At 30.2% G+C, this 20,314-nt stretch overlaps 1 protein-coding gene across 1 annotated transcript in view; it reads left to right on the plus strand.

The window, feature by feature from the left end:
- Window positions 1-20,030, plus strand: part of LOC134716779 (alpha-1D adrenergic receptor-like) — a 46,283-nt gene extending 26,253 nt beyond the window's left edge. Inside the window, exon 2 of the mRNA XM_063579788.1 lies at window positions 19,490-20,030. Within this exon, the coding sequence (XP_063435858.1) occupies window positions 19,490-19,977 (488 nt within the window). The 3' untranslated portion in view covers window positions 19,978-20,030. The remainder of the gene's footprint in view (window positions 1-19,489) is intronic.
- The last annotated feature ends 284 nt before the right edge of the window (window positions 20,031-20,314 follow it).

Here is a 20,314-nt window from a genome sequence, read left to right on the forward strand (position 1 = left end):
AATCATAAATTGATACAATAAGATATTATGTCAATATAGCAAATCATGCAAATAGGAAAACACAATTTCAATAAATAATATGTGGCTTTACAAAACTAAAGAGAAAAATTGAACTCGACATAAAAATTTGCAATGTTTAAACATTATGAGATATTGTGTGACACGACCACATTCAATAATTACCAAAGGTACCAGAATTATAGTTTGATACGTCAGACACGCATTTCGCCTTCGTACGACCCATCGACAAAAACATACAATCAAAGTGCGTTATGTGAACGTTTTGTAACAGTTCTGTGAAAGGTTTTATATCCCAAATTTCAAACAGATTATCTGTATGTGCCTCTTCACTCTTCAAAGTGTAGAGCCTCTTATTCAGTTGTTTGTGTTTGGTGCTGTTTATCATATTTGTTTTTTTCATTATTTGTACACAAATGAAGATGTTAGTTTTTTCGTTTGATTGTTTTTTGTTTGTTTTAAAACTGACTATGCGGTATCGGTTGTGCTGATTTTTGCAGTCCGTAGTTCGATCTATATTTGTTAACATTTATGACATTGGTTTCAGGTGGGAACTTGTTTAATTTGCAACCAATCATTATCTTCTTATTCTTGTAAGAATAATATAATAACAATTTAATGATATAACAGACACAGTATTTTGAATTTGCCATTTCTTGTTGACGGTTTCCATTACTGGAATCCAAATACATGTTTAGTAATTTGTCTATTTTTGTTAATTGAATAATTTCAAGATCTTATTTATAAGAACGAGTAAAGAGGGAATTAATTTTTAGAAACAATGTCTATCATTTTTTATTTGCGCTGTCTAATGCTATTCATAACCAATACAAAAAAAGAGTTTCAAAATTTCATTAAAATTTAATAATTGAAAAACTTTGATTATAACTATTTCTGCGTTTGTTACTTTTCATTTCGGTATATAAATAAGGTGATGTGGTATTGTTGAAAATAAAAACAAAATATTAACCTAAGGCATAGCCGGAAAAAATGTTAACAGTAATTTGTCCCTGTACGGTCCTCAATAACATTTGAACCCTTTTTCTTTTCTTATCTTTTGCATTTACATTGTGTCAGTGTGTGTGTACTTGTTTTTTGTTAAAATGTCTTTTGATTGATTTAAGCCATTTCAATAGATATTTTATAGTATGTCAATTATGTTTTGGTGTTACAAAATGTACATTCAAGTGTTTTTTATTTTTCGTTTTGTATGAAGATAAGACCGTTTGTTTTCCTGTCTGTTTGAATAGTTTTTCCTAGCTTCTTAGGGCATAATGTCCAGTGTGAGCCAAACATGCGTCTTGAAGGACGTACTATAAAAATCTATAATGTTTTACTTTTATAAATTGTTATTTGAATGGAGAATTTCCTCATTTGGTACTAATACCACATCTTTCTATATCTAAAACTCATACCTTATATCAAACTGGAAAAATCAGGTTAAGGCAAAAAATTAGATAAGAAATCAGTGTGAACAAACGGCCTGATTTATTTATCTAATGTTGTTTCATGAAGTTACTATATGAGAGGTTAGTCGGATATGCCTATGGTGTTAATAATCAAATATAGTGGCTGAAGGTTGTTGTTAGAGATCAGGTGTTAGTTGTTACTTGATTGTAACAAATATGGTATTTATTTTACTCATCAGAAAAAGTCAGGATTAGATAACAAAACAGGCGAAACTGAGTAATATCATTTCATTCTGTAACAAAAAACAATTAATTAGTTCATCCTCAGGCAAATTATAAGTTTTTTTGTAGGTTTGAAGTAGTATCAACTTCCGAATCAAACGCCAGAAGAAATCTATATTGGCTGCAATTATAACAACCGCTGTTTTATATATCCGCATTTTTGATATCTTAGGTTGTATCATTATTTCAAACAATGTTAGTTCGTGTTTTGTGAAAACTTTCACACTATTCAATGGACCTGCTTATATCATTTTCTCTTACACAATACGCCTTGTCCAGCTGTTATTAAAACCGTCACTATTTTACTATTCCCCTAAGATCATCCATTTGGCAACGTTCAAAAAGAACATTTATATAAATTTAAAAAAACAACTACAATATATTCGGACAAATTTATACCATAGGCGTTTAAATTATACACCATGCGCAATTAAACGGAACTATATTCCTCGTCATACAATACATTGATTTCATGCAATCAAATATAAAATAGTGAAGAACCGCAAGAAACCTTAACCTAATGCCCCGTGAAAATTAACTTGTCAATATTCTGTCATCTTGAGAGTCATACAAATATGAAACATCTTAAATGTGTGAGAAACATTTTAAACCTCTTTCGGAATTAAGCGAAGAAATACATTTAATTGAATAGATTCAACAAACAAGAGGATATATAAAAAGGACAAATCTTCAAATATTAAAAATATCAATCAAACATTTGAGTGCCTACCCTCTAAAACTTATTTGAAGTTATTTCTATAGCAATCGCTAATTTGAATACCATGTGCCGACAGAAACACTTTTAGTGCCTTTTTTTAATTGGTAACGCTCTATTGCCTTTTGTTCGTTAGAAGTTTTTGGCTATGGATGTGTCAATTTTCTTAGACTTTAAGTTTCACTTTTTTTTTTTCTTTTTTTGGGGGGGGGGGATCTTTTGCCTCTTGTTTATATACACTTAAAACGACGAAATATTCATTAAGCTTTTTTTTTTTATAAACACTGACTGATCAATCCGTTAGCAAAATTCATTTACACTGTGGATGAATTCTGTGGAGTGTAAACATCTATTTAGGTTTTCAACACTTGAAGTACATTATATCCAATCTGTTATTCTCTCTTGGTCAGTTTTGTTTCATGATCGATGATGAATATATTTTTTCTTTAATAGTAATTAACATCTCTTCTATACTATAAATCATTTATGCACATGCATAACAGTAACTTAACGTAGACTTTGGACAAAATCTGTCAATCTATATGCGTCGTCTTCATTTGTTTTTTAAGTAATTTAAGTGTATGCTGAGAGGAAATTTGCGTTTTTTTTTAAATATTTTATCAAGTTAAGAGTATTGCAAATGTGGATATAACTATTTAGTCCAACAAAAGTCCTCCACCAGAAATGACTAAAGCCCAAAAGTCCAAAAGTCAAATACCCAGAGGCAGGATGCAAAAGCCTAGTCAAACCGAAATTCATATCAACACTGTAAACATAATAGCATGAAGACAAATATCAGAGAAACTTAAATAAAAGTAAATAAAAATTATAACTTCAGCAACGTGAATCCATAACTCAAGACCATCTTGTATTATTTGTGAAGTAGACATTTTATCTATTGGGTCTAAACACTATCCGATGAACTTTACAAAATAAGGACGACACGATTTTTTTTACAAAAACCCTTGTTCCATAATCGTAGACTCAGACACCGTTGACGATTAAAAAAAGGAGACGCTGGCTTTTAAATATTGCACGATTTTCGAAGTCTATCCTTAGTACCCGGGTGAGGTTAGTACATTGATTTTCATGCGATGAACACTTATAATTTCTAAATATAAATCGTTTCGTTTGTAATACATTTTAATTGTAAGGTGATCGATGTTGCAAATTTGAGATACCTGTCTATAAATGATGCTGAAGAACCTATGCAAACGTATAACTTACTGAAAGTTTTTTGTAAACATAATTCCTCTTGATATTAGCGCAACAATGCTAATTGCAAAAGCAAATTGTTGTTTCTCACTTGCCATGGTTATGAACTAATGCTATTAAGATATCGAGATAACACTACCTGACTGTATTGTTTCAATCGCTCTAGACCACCTTGTAACCTTTACTTTACTAAATATTTTGATTTTTGTGGCCTAGTGTTATCTTGCCTCGTCAGTAGACTCTAGAATTGTGACACAGTACATGCTATATTAGACATGAAGATGGAATTGATAGATTCATATATAGAAATTTTAATAACATCACTGACACATTAAAGCATTGTCCAACCAGTTACAAATTACATATAATTTTAAACGACCTTTTTTCTAAAAGCAAATTGAACTATACAATTTCAATAAAAAAAAGATTTTTTCATTTATAACATCGGAATTATTATGTAGAATTTAAGAACTACATATCATATATTGAATATCCACTGCTAACTGACAAGAAACAAAGACAAGAAAAACCAATAACCTATTTAGGTATGCTAATTGTTGGTCGCAGTCGTTTTGTTGCGGTAAATAACGACCACTTTACATAAATGATCTTTACTAGTGTGGCAAGGGACGGTCAAGACCATGGTCAAGTACGGTCGTATAATGTGTGTTTATAAATACATATCAATTGTATAAGGCTGATTATGTATTAAACGAAGCATCTACAATAGTATGCTTACTTTTATAGATTGAAGGTAATATGTTTTAAACTTAGATTCTTGTCAAACATTGAGGCAGTGATTGACAAGATACATCCAGTCCATTACAGAAATCAATAATCACCGATCATTTAGATAGAACAAAATATATGTAAATCGTGTTTGATCTCTTTGCTCTAGCAATTCAAATTCATTCAAAACTTATGTGACAGTGTTTGGTATGGGGATTTGGTTTTCAAGAATGAGTCTCAAAATTACTTTTAAGACTTTTGGTTAAATATAATTTCCTGTGTTGAAGAGCGTATGATGGACAAGTAACTACTCCTATTCGAGTCAAGTCAACCCATTATAGATAAATGTGCCATTGGCAATCATGACACATCTCCTTTTGTTTTTTTAAATGAATCCATTCATTCCTTCTTTCAAACATTTATTGCAATATGACATTTGGTAACCTAATTTTTTGTATCTACACACGTATTTTAGCTGATTGTAATGACTATTCCATCATCTTTTATTGAGATAAACTATTTTGTCTAGAATATGAAATAACGCTTTGAGGATACGTAAATTGATAGCCAAATAAAAATTATATTGATAATAGAAATTATTATTTCCCATGAAGTGGTTAGTCTAGACACCAGGAACAGTGAACTCAAATTCAGCTTAAACTACCATTGACATACGAAACCCCTATTAGAATTTCTATCCGTTTTCATTAACATTTGATTTTTTGCATATAAGTTTTTTCACATACATATACAATAGAATTGAGAATGGAAATAGGGAATGTATCAAAGAGACAACAACCCGACCATAGATAAAAACAACAGCAGAAGGTCACCAACAGGTCTTCAATGTAACGAGAAATTCTCGCACCCGGAGGCGTCCTTCAGCTGGTTCCTAAACAAATATACTAGTATACTAGTTCAGTGATAATGAACGCCATACTTATTTCCAAATTGTACACAACTAAAATTAAAATGATACAAGACTAACAAACAAGCTTTTGTTTAGTCGAATTTGCATTTCTTAAGTTTTGGGAAAAGGTGAAACACTTTAAAACCTAACGGCATAAGAAGCCGCCTTCGTGAGATGAGATAAAAAATGAAATTATGTTATCGGCTCAATGCCGTACAGAGAAAGGACACTTTGGAACATATATAAGACCCTGTGTCGTTCTCCTTTTTATGATTGTATTCAAAACTGATCTTTATAGAACTGAAAGATATGCTTGCAACAGTTGAATATATATGTCCTATTTTTGATACTCATAGCTGATAATTTTCGGAGAAATGTCCTAAACTAGTCTTGTGTAGCCTTTAACAAATGTGTACAGGAAAGAAGAATCCGTGACAGACTCACACGAATTTGGATTATTCCTTAGAAGTATCATGTAGAAAGTTACATTTTATAATATTATTGTTATTGAACGGCAAAATCACGACAACATCGTGTATTTATTGATGTCCTTATTCAGAAATGTTTGTGTATATAAGAAAGTAATTCAAAACTACACTGATTATGTGGTTGCTGTACTAAATAGTCAAATGAACCTTTTTTAACCATATATAACAGACCTCTAACAAATATTTGCGTCTGTTTTCGCAGCAATTCAGTATTTCTGCTGGTTTTTTGTTTACCTCTTATAGTTATTTTCCCCTCAGTTTTGGTTTGTGTTCCAGATTTGTATTAGCTCAACGGTTTATGACTCATTGAGCGGTATACTCCTATTGTCCGTTTTTAGATGCCATTTTGGTACTAAATGTGTTGTATGCTTAGTATAAAACTTGAACATTAACATCTACTTTAGAATGAACTGAGAATTAAAAGAAAAAAATATTTCTAGAAAGGTCTTAGATATGGTTAGGACAATTGTAATTTAAATTTCAAGATAACTGCTAGGCTAATGCTTTTCTAATAACGTTATTGACAAAAAAGCATTTAATCAGGATCTTGAGGATAAAGTTTGAGATATTACTATTGACAAATGTTCACATTTAAGTGCCGGTTGGCAATGTTACGAAACTTTTAAATTACTAGGAACCGATGATCTTAATTAAACGAATGGCAACGTTAGAAAATAAGACATTCTGAAAGTAAGGATTATTTGCCTTTAAAAAGGCCTCGGCTAATAAACTCTTTTATTTTGTTCCTTTTTAATCAAACTGGGTAATAAAAATTATAATTTTGACAACATCAACAGGGTCTGAACAGAAGAAATCAAAAGGTCTACGTTCAGTACTCTTAATATGATGTTCTAACTGACGTAGTTTTTACATTTTCAAACGCCTATCTGTTTTGTGCCAGGGAAAACATTTAAGTTTTGTCGATATACTGAATAATCCGTATAACTGTTTAAGTATGCCCTTTTTTTTGGACAGTGGGGAAACAGCACAACTGTTTAATAAAAAAAACAGCTGAAAAATGCTTAAAGGAGCACTAGCTACGATATATATAAAAAAATAAAGTATATTTTTTTTAGTTTAATCATTAATTAAATTGGAATAATGAAATAATAATTTGCTTTTAGCAATCAATTTGCTTTAATTTTGTTGAAATAAGCGATTATACATAATTTTTGACTGATTTACTTGCAAGTGAAAACGTCATCATAATTCTAACCGGTATTCATGTGAACTTAATTTAACCCCCTAGCTAGAGACTGACAACGCATGCATTGTACGTGAACTGGTTATTTAAAGAAAAAAAAAATGTCAACAATGAAAGTGAAACTACGGTAAATCATTTGATTACTAATTCGATCCACATAAATCATTCTTATACGGTTAAAAACAATGAGAAACTTATATTTTTAATCTATAAATTCAAATCAAACAGACCTATAAAAATCCAATTGCACGTGCTGGTTTAACCTATTCCTATCTTTATTTGTGTTTACATCGCTTATATGGTCATCTGAGGTCAAATCGATAGTTAATTAGATGGCGTCTGGATTTAAATACACACGAAACGAACCTACATATCATCTACCCCATGCTCTGTAAACTGTTTTTTTTTTAAACGTTTGATAGATTGGATAAATGTTTTACATTGTTATTAATCAAATATGAGAATTTGAGTCAAATTGGTGACCATGAATTTGACAGCTAGTGCCCCTTTAACAAATAATATTCATATAGTATTAAAACAATAAAAAAAAACACATCTATCTTCCAGTGACAAGGTTTCATATCTCGCAGTTTCCAGTCTAAAAGCAGCCATCTCACATTTAAATTTGTAAAGGCACTTCTTTCACTTAAAAAATCAACAGTTTGCAGTACTTTTCAACAACATAAATCTGCACACACGTGAGAAAAAAGCGTGACGGTTTAAACTTAAGATTGGCTCTCCAAAAAAAAACCCAAACCCTGATGAATGTTTGACACTGACTACATTGCTTAGAAAAATCCATGACATTATTTTTTTCTCTCATCCAGACACTTCTCATAAACTAAGGTTCCTTTAGAAAGTTTTACAAAAGAAGTACTCTAAATGGCTATGATATAAATCAGTCTCGCTTCAGAAATCATTTGTGTGATAAAAAGTCTGACCGTAAATAGTTATTTTTTATTTGATTTCTGACAAAACGTCTCTTAAAATATATGACCGAAGAATACTAATGGGAAATGACCATAAGTTTGAACTTATCGGGGACTGACAAATGACAGTTTTATAGGCGAATGTATTTGAATCAAAGGAATTATTCTTATCTTATTTAAGAACAAATTAAATCAATCGTGATAAGAAGAGTTTTATATTGAGATAGACAGCATCACTCTATCGTTTTCATTATAACAAAATCGCGTCTAAAAAATATTGGTCTATGGTATGTCTTGGTCAATCTACGTCATGTTGACCAGTAAATTAGAACTTCAGAAAAACAACATTGTACTTAATTTAGTCCTGGTATCTATGATGAGTTTATTCATTGTTGTCTTACTTGTCAGTTTGCAATAAAGAACGACTTTGCCCCAAACAAAATGATGTGGTTTTTTTTATATATATGTTACTATGATGACTAATAAATTCACCTTAATATATTCTCAAGTCAGAAGTATGTATAGCAGTGTTTGTCGATTGGTGCCGTATTATTTGTTTTATGGATTAAGACATAAATCAGGCCGTTAGTTTTCACGTTTAAATTGTTTTACATTTTGCAATTCCAAAGCTGGTGACAGTTGTCTTCCATTTGTTCCGTTGGTGTGATAAAGTGTAACGTTTGTTTAAAACTTTATTTGTTGCCTGTTTTAGTTTTGGCTTAGTTTTTTTTCTTTATGAAAATGAGAATAATTTTAGTGTCATCTTTTTGTTTGGTTTGTGTTTTCTTCCTTTTGTTTTAAATAGCTTACGCATTTTTTTAAAAACTTTTTTGGGGATAGTCTATATAAACCAATAATGACCTATACCAAGACTGGAAAGGGCCCTTGCTATATTATAGTTCTTTTCTGTTTGTGTTACTTTTTAATGCTGTGTTTCTGTTGTGTCGTAGTTTTCTTATATTTGATAAGTTTCCTTTAGTTTTAGTTTGAAACCCGGACTTGTTTTTTCTCTATCGATTTATAAATTTCAAACAGCGGTATACTATTGTAACTTTTCTTCGTCAGACAGTTTAAAATATTTCATCACCGAAGCAAATATCTGATCGACAGTACTACTAAATATGACAACATAATGATCTGGGTTTGCAGAGAGAATTTATATCAACTATTTTTGATGAATCTATATGGCTGTGAGAAATGTAGCGTTAAAGTGATGTTATCATAATCTAATATTAGTTGTTTATTTTTGAACTAGAGGCTTGATTGAATTTTATAGACATTGATAATCATCACATTAATCTAATTTACTTGTAGAAATTACACTGTCAATGTTTGTGACATTGATTTGACATCATTTTTCATTCAATACATTTCAGAGTCCCTTGAACGCAAGAAAAAAAACCAGTTTTTTTACAATCAAATTCACGAATCAAGATCAAAGTCGATATTCATTAAACTGATATCGCAATGAATCATTTTGTATTAAATTCGATTTGGCAAAAGCAAATCCGGGTACACACTTAAGTTTTTGGTGGGGTTCGTGTTGTTTATTCTTTAGTTTTCTATGTTGTGCCATGTGTACTATTGTTTTTCTTTTTGTCTTTTTCTTTTTTAGCCATGCCGTTGTCAGTTTGTTTTAGATTTATGAGTTTGACTGTCCCTTTGGTATCTTTCGTCCCTCTTTTTGTAAAGCGAGGAAACTACATCAACTATTAGTAGTTAACAAAGAAAAGACTGCATCACTTACCTTCAACAACGACAAATGCAAACATACACACAAACGCACTTCAGATTACAACTACCATATTACTGACTAAGAACAGGACACTTTAAGTAAAACATGACAACGAGTAAAACACCTTTGGTATAGTTTTATGATAATAATACTGATTTTACACTAATTGTAAACGGAAAACAAACGGAAGGACACAATACAACTGGATTGCCTTATTGAATATGGATCTCTCATGATTTATAAACTGATTTAGAATTGAACGACATAAATTATTTAAATGAAACAAGTTCTTTTAAGAATTTCCCAATTTAATAAGAAAACGATCACGTCATAACAAACCCATAATCTACTCATGGTATAGCAAAAAGGTTATTATTTTATATTAATGATGCCAAATACCTAAGTAAATGATAGGGTGTTTTGCTATAAATATATATACTTCTGACCTTGTATGATAGGAAATCAAACTTTTCATGAGTCAAGTAAGAGAAAATAACGTCATACGTGTTGAAAAAATACCTTGGCAAATGTTTTCAAGTCAATAATAAAAAAAAAATTGCACCACATATGTTGAACCCGGTAGAAGTATATAACATGAAAATAGTTATGAAGCTGATGATTGTTGACAAGTTGAAATGAAATTGTCTTCCACTTTTACGATATTTATGTATATCAGACTTATTCAAACATATGCTGTGGAGTTATATAGATCTCATGTCTAAAAGTAAATATGTCATTATATAAAAAAACATAGTTTGAATATTGTGATTACAAACGCAAAGAGTGAAAAACATTCTTAAACGAATGATTATTTTGCATGATGTTAAATGCATAGAGTCAAGAATCACCCAACTCACTTCATATTGATTAATATTTATATACGAAACATGTTTATCTAGCACTATTTTAACATTGTAGGACTATACAGATAAAAAGTAACTTTTATTTTTAAATCTTACCCACATGCTTTTTATAAAACGGCAGTGCAAACAAGGCCCATAATTAATAATAAAAGATTGTCTGCATATGACACTTTGAAATTCCTGTAAAATATAAAAATGAAATGTTATGTAATCGCACATTCTATGTGTGACTGTTGTATGTTATATGATTAAGCATTTGTCATTAATTGCTGGCAACCAGACTGTTGATTTATACATTTTAATTTCTTAACATTTTGACATATTCGGACAGTTTATAGCTGACATACAGGTCATGTTTTCCCATTTTTGAAGGTTGTTAGGTAACTTTAATTCCTTAAATCTGTGTCATTTGGACTATGTTTTCTAGTTTGCATTCACAATCAGATCTCATTAAATATACACTTAAAGTGACTGGAAAATATAGAATATTTAAAATCCGCTATCATACGACATTGTGGTTGTAGTAAAAAGAACCTTTCACATGTTTAAGAAATGTCATACAATGAACGGTGGTGATGCTATGTATGTCAACAACTGATTTCTGTAGGTTGAATAATTAAGAAATTTTATGTGTTTACATAACGAATACCAACAAAACGAATATCCTTTAACATCATGACATAATACTTGTTCAGCGTATTCAAATTCTGCGTTGGCCAGTTTGTTCCTATTATTTCCCTCATAGGGTTATCAAATTCTTAAAACAGTTTGAACCAGAATTGGCTTATATATCATATTTTCAAACAATGCAATAATTTTGTTTTAAACCTTTTTGTAATCGTATTATGTAGTCGAAGCGTGTGTCTTTTCTACATACCAAGATTCTCTATGAAGTAATTTCGGATTGTTTTTCTTATCATTTTTGCCTCTTACAAATTCAACATTTCTTTGTCCAAAGCATGTTCATATGAAATTACCGATAACAATTTGGTAGCATTTATCATGAAACTAAGCCCATTCCTTTTTTTAATATCATAAATAACTGCAATCTTGAAAGATACGAGACAGTATTTGTAGCATTACAGGTTATAACAGTGCTTAAAGTGAGTAAAAAATTGAAGTTGTCTACTTAATGTCTGCCTTAATCAATTTTATCACGCTTTTGTTGTTAAACCGATACGCATTAGTGTGAACCAATACTTTGTAAATTAAATTACTTTTGTAACAACAAATACTTGTAAACACTTTTTTCAACTATAACATTAGCGAAAACAAGTGAAATAATCGCCATGATTGTAATACGGTTTTGTAAAGTACACGTCAAATTTTTGTAGTAATTCGTTATCATTTATTTACTTTGTCCATTTATTTACTGTGCTTTTTTTGTCTTTGTTTTATTTCAATGTACAATTTATTTTAAATTAATTTATAAAGTAGGAAATGAGTAGAATATACATTATGATCCAATAAAACCTTTCTCGGGCAATGTATAAAATACTATACTTATCATAATTAAATAAAGTCGCACTTCAATGTAGTGTTAGAATTTGATGAAATAGTCTAGAAATTACAAAAAAGATTAAACATTCTATTTAGATACTTAAGATGCTTTTTTGTTATTTTCCGACTAAAACTAATCAACTAAAGTTAATTCCAAGGTCTGCAAATAATTTCAAATTTCATGCCTACTAATTGTATTTGATGACAGTTGTACATTAAGCATGTAAAGTATAAACAGTTGTCTAAGTGTCAATGTTCCAAGTCTTATAATCAAATATATTATTGTGATATGCGGTAATATCAAATGACAGTTTGTCTTTTTATATTTCATCTTGTTAGATGAATCGGCAGCTGTAATTTGTGGTTACACGTTGTTTTGTTTTGAGTATTGTTTTTCTTTAATAAAAAATCGTCTCTATTACAGAAACTAACATGTTGACTGTACTTTATGGCATATGTAATGTAGTCTTTACTGACTAAAAAATTGCCCAGTAGATAATAGTAGAAGTGGCCAAATTAAGGTACATAGCTTTGGATGTGAAGGCAAATAGAACATATCAATGTGAATTGCGACACAAATAACAAAAAAAATCTATTCCCTCTTGCATTTGCCCTAAAAAATCAATTTGACAATATATCATTAAAACTTAGCCAGCAGAACAGATTTATCTCGTACAAAACAAACTTTTTTTTTTATCAAATATCCCAAATCAAATGATCTCCTATAAGGATTCCAAGAAAACATGGGTTGTAGAACTCGAATCCTATTTTCAGTTTGATTTTTGTATTGCTTGACAAATGATAATTGGAATGTCATGTCTATTTAGAGATTTTGTATAAAAAATATTTTACAATAAGATCCACTAAAGAAGATAGAAAACACGGCATGAAAGTAATCACGTATAAATTTTTATCTTCATGTGAAACATTTATTTATCAGAATGACAGTTTTAGATATAAAGGTACCTGAACCAAGACGCACCACACCACTGGCCCAATGCAGCTTTATAATCTTTTCATCATAAATGGTTCTTCGTGTGTTTATGCATTATACATTTTTGGTTTTCAAAAGTTTTTTCTAAGAGTTCTAAATAAACGTAAGTCAGAAAATATAGATATTTGGACTCACAAAATGTATAAAATGTTATTTTAATTTTATGTAAATATACGGTTCGTTCAATTTATTGTAATGGCACCTCAAACTTTGTTGACACTGCACACTAGACGACATTCATCGTGATTGCTAATCAGAATCATTTATATTTGATAAAAGTTATTTTGAATCGAAAATATTATATATTATATAATAGAAAACACTATGGTTTCTGTCGAGACTTTCTGAAGGTTATATTGACATTGTCGTAACTTAAATGGTTTGATGGACACAATTGAATTATAATATAATACACTAAGGTTTCTATCTGTTGTTGAAGGAGGTTATGAAAGATCTGTGTCTCTAGGTTTTCAGACTCGTTATGGTTTCTATCAAGAATAAACGAAGGTTATATAACACTTCAGTGCGAATTATCCAAAAGATCGAACTATCAATTGAAAATAAAACTTCAGAACATTGATCGATTCAGATGATAAATTTTTTTGAAGGAAGATGAAATTTTTTTCTATCAGTGTTCTACATATTTTACATATACATGCATATTACATAAATGTCCTTTCTTACAAACATTGTAAAATGGCTGGGTCTTCCAAGTGCTACCAAAACCTCGTACTGGAAAACTATTAGTTTTCTGGTTTGAATTGTTTTACATTGTCTTATCGAGGCCTTTTGTAGCTGACTATGCGGTATAAGCTTTGCTCAATGTTGAAGGCCGTACGGTGACCTATAGTTGTTAATGTCTGTGTAATTTTGTCTTTTTTGGATAGTTGTCTCATTGGCAATCATACCACATCTTCTTTTTTTTTTATAAAACATACATTTTATCAACAACCAAAGCCGGGTACTAGCGGCATGTATTAGATGTGGATACTAAATAAACTCATGATGGATACCAGGATTAAATTTTGTATTTACGCCAGACGCGCCTTTCGTCGTGAATACTAATTAATTCAATTGATCTGTTAGAGTACTAACAGTTTAATTATCTATCATCTTGGAATATTACTCAGGAAGAGGGGGCACTTCCTATATACAATATGATAAGACGTGTCGCTGGAATCGGTCACCTTTTCAAGCTTGAAAATATGTGAATAGGTCAGAAATTTATGATAAGGTCAAGAAAAGTTCTCATAACTTCGTCTATCATATTTCTTGGTGTTCCCTGTTGTGTTGTGTCAACCATTTTTTTCTCTCTTGTGGCACTTTGGTATTCCACTGTTACATTACACAATAAACGAAACCAAAACAATATTGGAAAAAGGTTACTTTTTGACCTATGGAATATATGGAAAGGTATACAAATTTATATGAAAAGGGTGGGCTACCAGAAAGCGGTACCCCTATCGATTAAGTATGGAAATGACCCCAGCAATAGTACACAAAAAAACTCTTTAAAAAATTAAAGGTCAACACGAACACATCAAAAACTGAGTGTATCTCAGATGCTCCGGTAAATTCAGATCTGTTCATACAGTGTGCTTGCAGTTAATTTATTACGATTCATTAATATGATGTTGATGTGTACAGGAAAATAATAATAACTCAACAATATGGAGAAAGTGTAAGCAGATCGTTATTGAAAAAAGTGAATTGTCTAAACAGACCTGATTATACCGCAGCGAAAAGGTTTGAAAATTACCGAAAGACTGAAAATGATTTTATGATGTATTGTTCCGTTTTTTAAGCATGTTAAGAGATGTAAAGATTTAGATGGCCTTTGCAGGTGAAATGTACACAATATTCATAGTTGAATATATTATTGTGATCTGCTGAATAACAAAATTACAGTTTGACTTTTTATATTTTATCTTGTTGGATAAAATATCTATAAACAAATGTAAACGGATTCAGGGCACCTGTTATTTTTTACCAACATGGCAAATATGTTTTTTTTTTTTTTTACCTTTTTATCAATAAAGATTGTATAGGATATCTGCAAAATTGTAATGATAATGAATGATTATTTTAGAGTAGATCTGTCGGATATTTTGATAATTAATAACATTAATATCGAATGTTCACCGGTTTATATTTCTTTCTAGTTGTATTGTAAACGATTTTTGAACTGTCCTATATTGTGTGGTTTCTAATTAATAATTAAAAGTATTACGGTTACCATGTGTACATGTTACAGTGACTATGTAAAAAAAGGATTTTTATTACATCCCCCAAAAATATAGATTTTGTAAAGTAAATTGCATTTTTAGTAATTTGAGTTATCATATGGTTTTATTGTTAAAAAAACAATCTGTGGATAGCAATTATTTAAAGCTACCATCTAGCAACCAGTATTACAAAAAATAACAATCAAGTCAAGTTTTATTATATCATTATCTAAGAAAAATAGTAAAACCACAAACAACTGAACTCCGAGGAAAAATTCATAAAGGAAAGTCTCTAAACAAGAGGCAAATTCAGAAGCCCAAACACACCAAACGAAAAGACAACAACTGTAATATTCCTGATTTGGTACAGGCACTTTCGTATGTCGAAAAATGCTGGATTTAACCTGGTTTTATAGCTAAACATCTCACTGGAATGACAGCCGCATAATATTCCATTATATTGACAATGTTGTGTGAACAAAACAAAAGCAAACACAAATAAAAGGTATGAATGTCAAAAATATGTCATGTTGTGCTATGATCTTAATCACTATGAAAATAAAACAAATATATAAATTAACATTTACCAATGCACAATAACATAATGAAAAATAACACAATAAACCACGTCATATGTAACAATAAAACCATAAAAGACATATAGAAAAAGCATGTTAGCAAAAATAAAAGAAAAGAATACAAACATTTTCATAAAACAATGAATGAATGTATAAGTACAGGGCCACGTCATTGTAACAAGGAAACACTAAAAATGGACAAAGAATATAAAGCAAGTGTAAAAAATAACAATTATTAATACCATTGTCTTTATGATATATGTTATTTTCCAATACGTTATTGTGTCTGAAGATATGTGAAGTAAATACATATACAACGTTTTTTTAAATGTCATGAAATAAGAAACGAATTATAAAATATCAAGTGTGATTCACTATATAAATTATGATATAACAGGATCCGTGATGCTAACTTAATTGATATTACTAAAGCCTAATTCTGACAACTAGGAAATAAATTTCTATTCCACTTTTGAATATTACTTCGGTATTTAACAGGAAACTAGGTCTGATACTGCTTCCTTCTTTAGACGACAACATTCATAAAGAAAATTACCCACCGTGTTGCGAAGTGTGGGTGTAAAATATTGTATGATTATACTATAATGAGGGGGAAATGACACATAACGTAACGTTATATGATTGGAAAAATCTTCAAATTATTATGTTCATAGATTTCTTGCATAACGTATTTCGTTTTATATGTAATTTGACAAAGTAAAGTATTTAATGAATAACAAATTGCATATTTGTGTCAATATCAAAAAGAAAAACATGATGTGTTTCAGTACGCAAAGGGTAATACCAAAAGCTGCAAACTTGCAAAATTGAAGCCGTCACTTTGATCATTTCTGGCATTGGCGAACAGAAAATATCCTTACTATACTGAAGGGCTCTTTGTTCCATCTTAAGTTATTGGCAAGGGTTCGAGTTGCTCATTGACTTGTTGTATATGTGGTGTTTTTTTTCTATTTTCGTTGTTTTTTGTGGTTTTCTTTCTTCGACTTGCGGTTTTTGTTGAACCTTTGTTATCATCAACCTCCTGATAACTTGTCATCATATAAATTATGCTTCCGTGTATTAAGAAAAACTGAAAAGAAAACAATTTCTCACCCTAAGATAAATTAATTTAAATTTGAGAAGCAACTGCTTATTTTACACTAAGAATATACGATATTGAAGAACCAATGTGATTTTTTTTCCGTAACACACTGTAGCTTCGGAAAAGTGTCGTTTAAGATACCATACAAGGGAATTTGACTAATTTTTTGCAATCAACAATTGAAAATAAAGCCAGTTTTATTACAGACCAAAACCTGCCTACTTAAAAATTATGTTTTAGATCGTTTTTGAAGTTATCTTTTTTGGAAAATAAAAGTTGTACTGCATGAACTGGTGTTGTTGAATGAAGATGTACAAAAATATTTGTATAACTTTGACCTAATAGGAAAAAATATGGGTTTACTGTCAAAATAATTCATCAAACCCGAGACACCAAAAAACATCTAAGAGTAAACACATAGACGTCGAAACTAGAGAATAGAAAAGTGTTGATTTTAAAAGTATGTTACCTAGTATTTAAGGGAAAGCACAATGTACTCAACTGGAAGACCATTATACATTGAAATCTGTCGTTTAACAATTAAGCTTTTAGAGATTAAGACATATTGAAGAGGCTTTTCCACTACTGAAACTATTTTTTACATTACTTATGCTGGTGGATTTCTTTCACCTCAACGTTGAATCCAAGTTATGTTTTTCAGAATCTTTTATAGAAATTTGTATTTCAACCACGAATTCCAATGAACAAAGAATCATATTTGTTCTTTAATGTTGTATGCAGAATTTTTCAAAATCACGAAATCAAATTCCCAGGAAAATGCAAGTTATTTTCTTTAATCCACGAAAATTGATACCCACAAGGTAAATGACTCCACAGTATAACTTTAGATTGACTTTATAAACATGATTGAATGAAAATTTCCCAAACTATCAAGTTTTAAATATATGTTTGTATAACATGGAAAATCAATGTTTAGAATCATGCAACTAAATTGAGCCATTTAAAACTAGTGAGATGGTATTTCAAATCCTCAAAACGCTATCAGAATTAGTGAAATGTAAACACTCATATTGTTATTTTCATCCTTTAATATATTAAATGTTTGATAAGTGACATTGTGAATATATACGACAATGTTAGTCTATAGAAAAATGTATATCATAAACTTAGTGTTAGGTAAATAACCCTTATCATTACATCCTATTAAAAAGCATTTCGATTGTTTTAACCTAACTGATGTTGTATGCCCACAAATTGAAATTTAGCTTGTATAATTGGTTTTTATTGTTTTATCGATGCACTTTAATTTTCTATTTTTTTATTAGATCCTACCCATTCTCAATTTTTGGTTTGTAATCTTGATGTGTTTTCTAAATCGTATTAGAATTGATCATCGGTAATTTAAGATAGTCTAAATTCTGTATACATTCATCCTTGATACCAGGCTAGATTGTTTATACAAAAAAGACTAAACAAGTTATATCACCTTTTAAATTGGTATAATTGGTAACTTTGAAGAGATAATGAAGTCAGTTTTGAGTAAATTTAATATTTCAGAACATGAAAAATGTATCCTAACAAAGGTTTACAACTATCGCTTGGGTGTAATAGCACACCTTTACCATTATAGATTATATGATTACGCTGCTTTGTAATTTAATATCTTTTCATTCTTAGTGGAATTTTGCAGTCATGTTTGAAGAATGATCTTTTTCTGATTCTTGAGCATAACAATACATAAAGCTCCGTCGACGGATTACGTGGGAAGAAAGGGCATTATCATAGAAATGCGTGGGAAGAATAAGTTATTTTAGTTAAATGATTCTGCAATTTTTTTTTGATGAAATCATTATATACTTAAGTCTGTTCTTTAAAATTTAGGATACAGTTACATAAACATTTTCAACTATTACTTGTGGAATATATTACCTTATCTTTTTTTTTCACAAAACCTTTACAAATTCTAGGCCCTTAACGCTCTTTAACTTTATTCTATAGGTAGCCTTCCTAACATTTTCTATTCAAGCGCAACTGTTGACTACTGTGTTTGTTTAAAATCATTTCGTAATTTCGTTGTCAAAAATGTTCATGCAATTTGTCTTCAGAATTTTTTTGTCTGATGTAAGTGTCTTTTGAAGAGTTTACCAGCAAAATATTGTTTTATTTGTTTATCATAAATAATGTTATAAATCAATCAATATTTAGTGCTTTTTCTTACTAAAGATTAGTCAAATGATGTATTTCTAAATGTATTATTTCAAAAGACATTTTTATTACAAATTTCATACTGAGTAGATTTATATGTTTTTTACATCAAACCAGGAATTTTTGGTTTTTAAATCTATACAACTTCATATTTGATGTTGCTTGTCATTTACTTTGATTTGAGCGCCTTTATAAGGTCTGACAGAAGAACAGCTTGTCTGGTGTATAAAATAATAAGCCCCGTATCTCTGATGAGCTTTGGCATAGACAATTTTATTTTAATTTGTAGATGTATGTAGTGTCATTCATTGTTCCAATTAGACATTTTAAACTTGCACTGAAAACCCATTTATCGACTTTAAACTGATTAAAGAAGTTAAACGATTTCACCTAAATAATGATTTTTCATATATTGTTTTTATTTCAGGTGCCTTATGTCAATTCTGCTATATTCCGGAGATGTTGTTTAAAGTGGCTTTCTGGCTTGGATATTGTAATTCTATGATAAACCCAATAATATATGCTTGCTCAAGCAAAGAATTTAAAAATGCATATTGTAGAATAATAAAATGTCAGTGTCGACAGAGACGACGACACTTCGGACATCGACGACAGTGTTCGACGAATACATCTTTCTCGGAGCTCAAAGGATCATATCATGGATCTCCAAGACATCAAAATATTAATAACTATAACAAAAATGATATGGAATTAAGCAAGGGCGACGAAATGGTTAATTTGTACCAATACTCAAATGGAGGTACACCTAACTCAAAGGAGGTATCTTCCACTACGCTCAAAAGTGATTATGACGATTACCATTCCGGAAATTATGATCAGGATCAAATAGACGCTTTACGTATTGAACAGATGGAGCGTAACTATAATTCTTATAACGTTATTTCAGATGTATAACAAAACAGTGATGTGTTCGAAATGTATGAAAGCAATTCCTTTTCAATTATTACATTATGGATTACTTGAGTTAAGATGATTTGATTAGAAAGATCATAGTTTTGGAATGTTTTGACAACAACTTAATTAGGAATAACTTGCTAATATTCAATAAAATTTATTGTTTTTCTTAGCAATTTGTCATTCTGATGTAGAGAAACCTTTGCATCCAAAATGAATGATGACAGTCTTACTATTGCATTAAATGGACTCAGAAATAAAATGTGGATATACATTTCACTCGAACAACAGCCAAACTTGACAGATAAACAATGGCAAACTTATGTCCTAACAACCA

Source organism: Mytilus trossulus, chromosome 4, assembly GCF_036588685.1.
Source record: "Mytilus trossulus isolate FHL-02 chromosome 4, PNRI_Mtr1.1.1.hap1, whole genome shotgun sequence".
NCBI lineage: Eukaryota > Metazoa > Mollusca > Bivalvia > Mytilida > Mytilidae > Mytilus > Mytilus trossulus.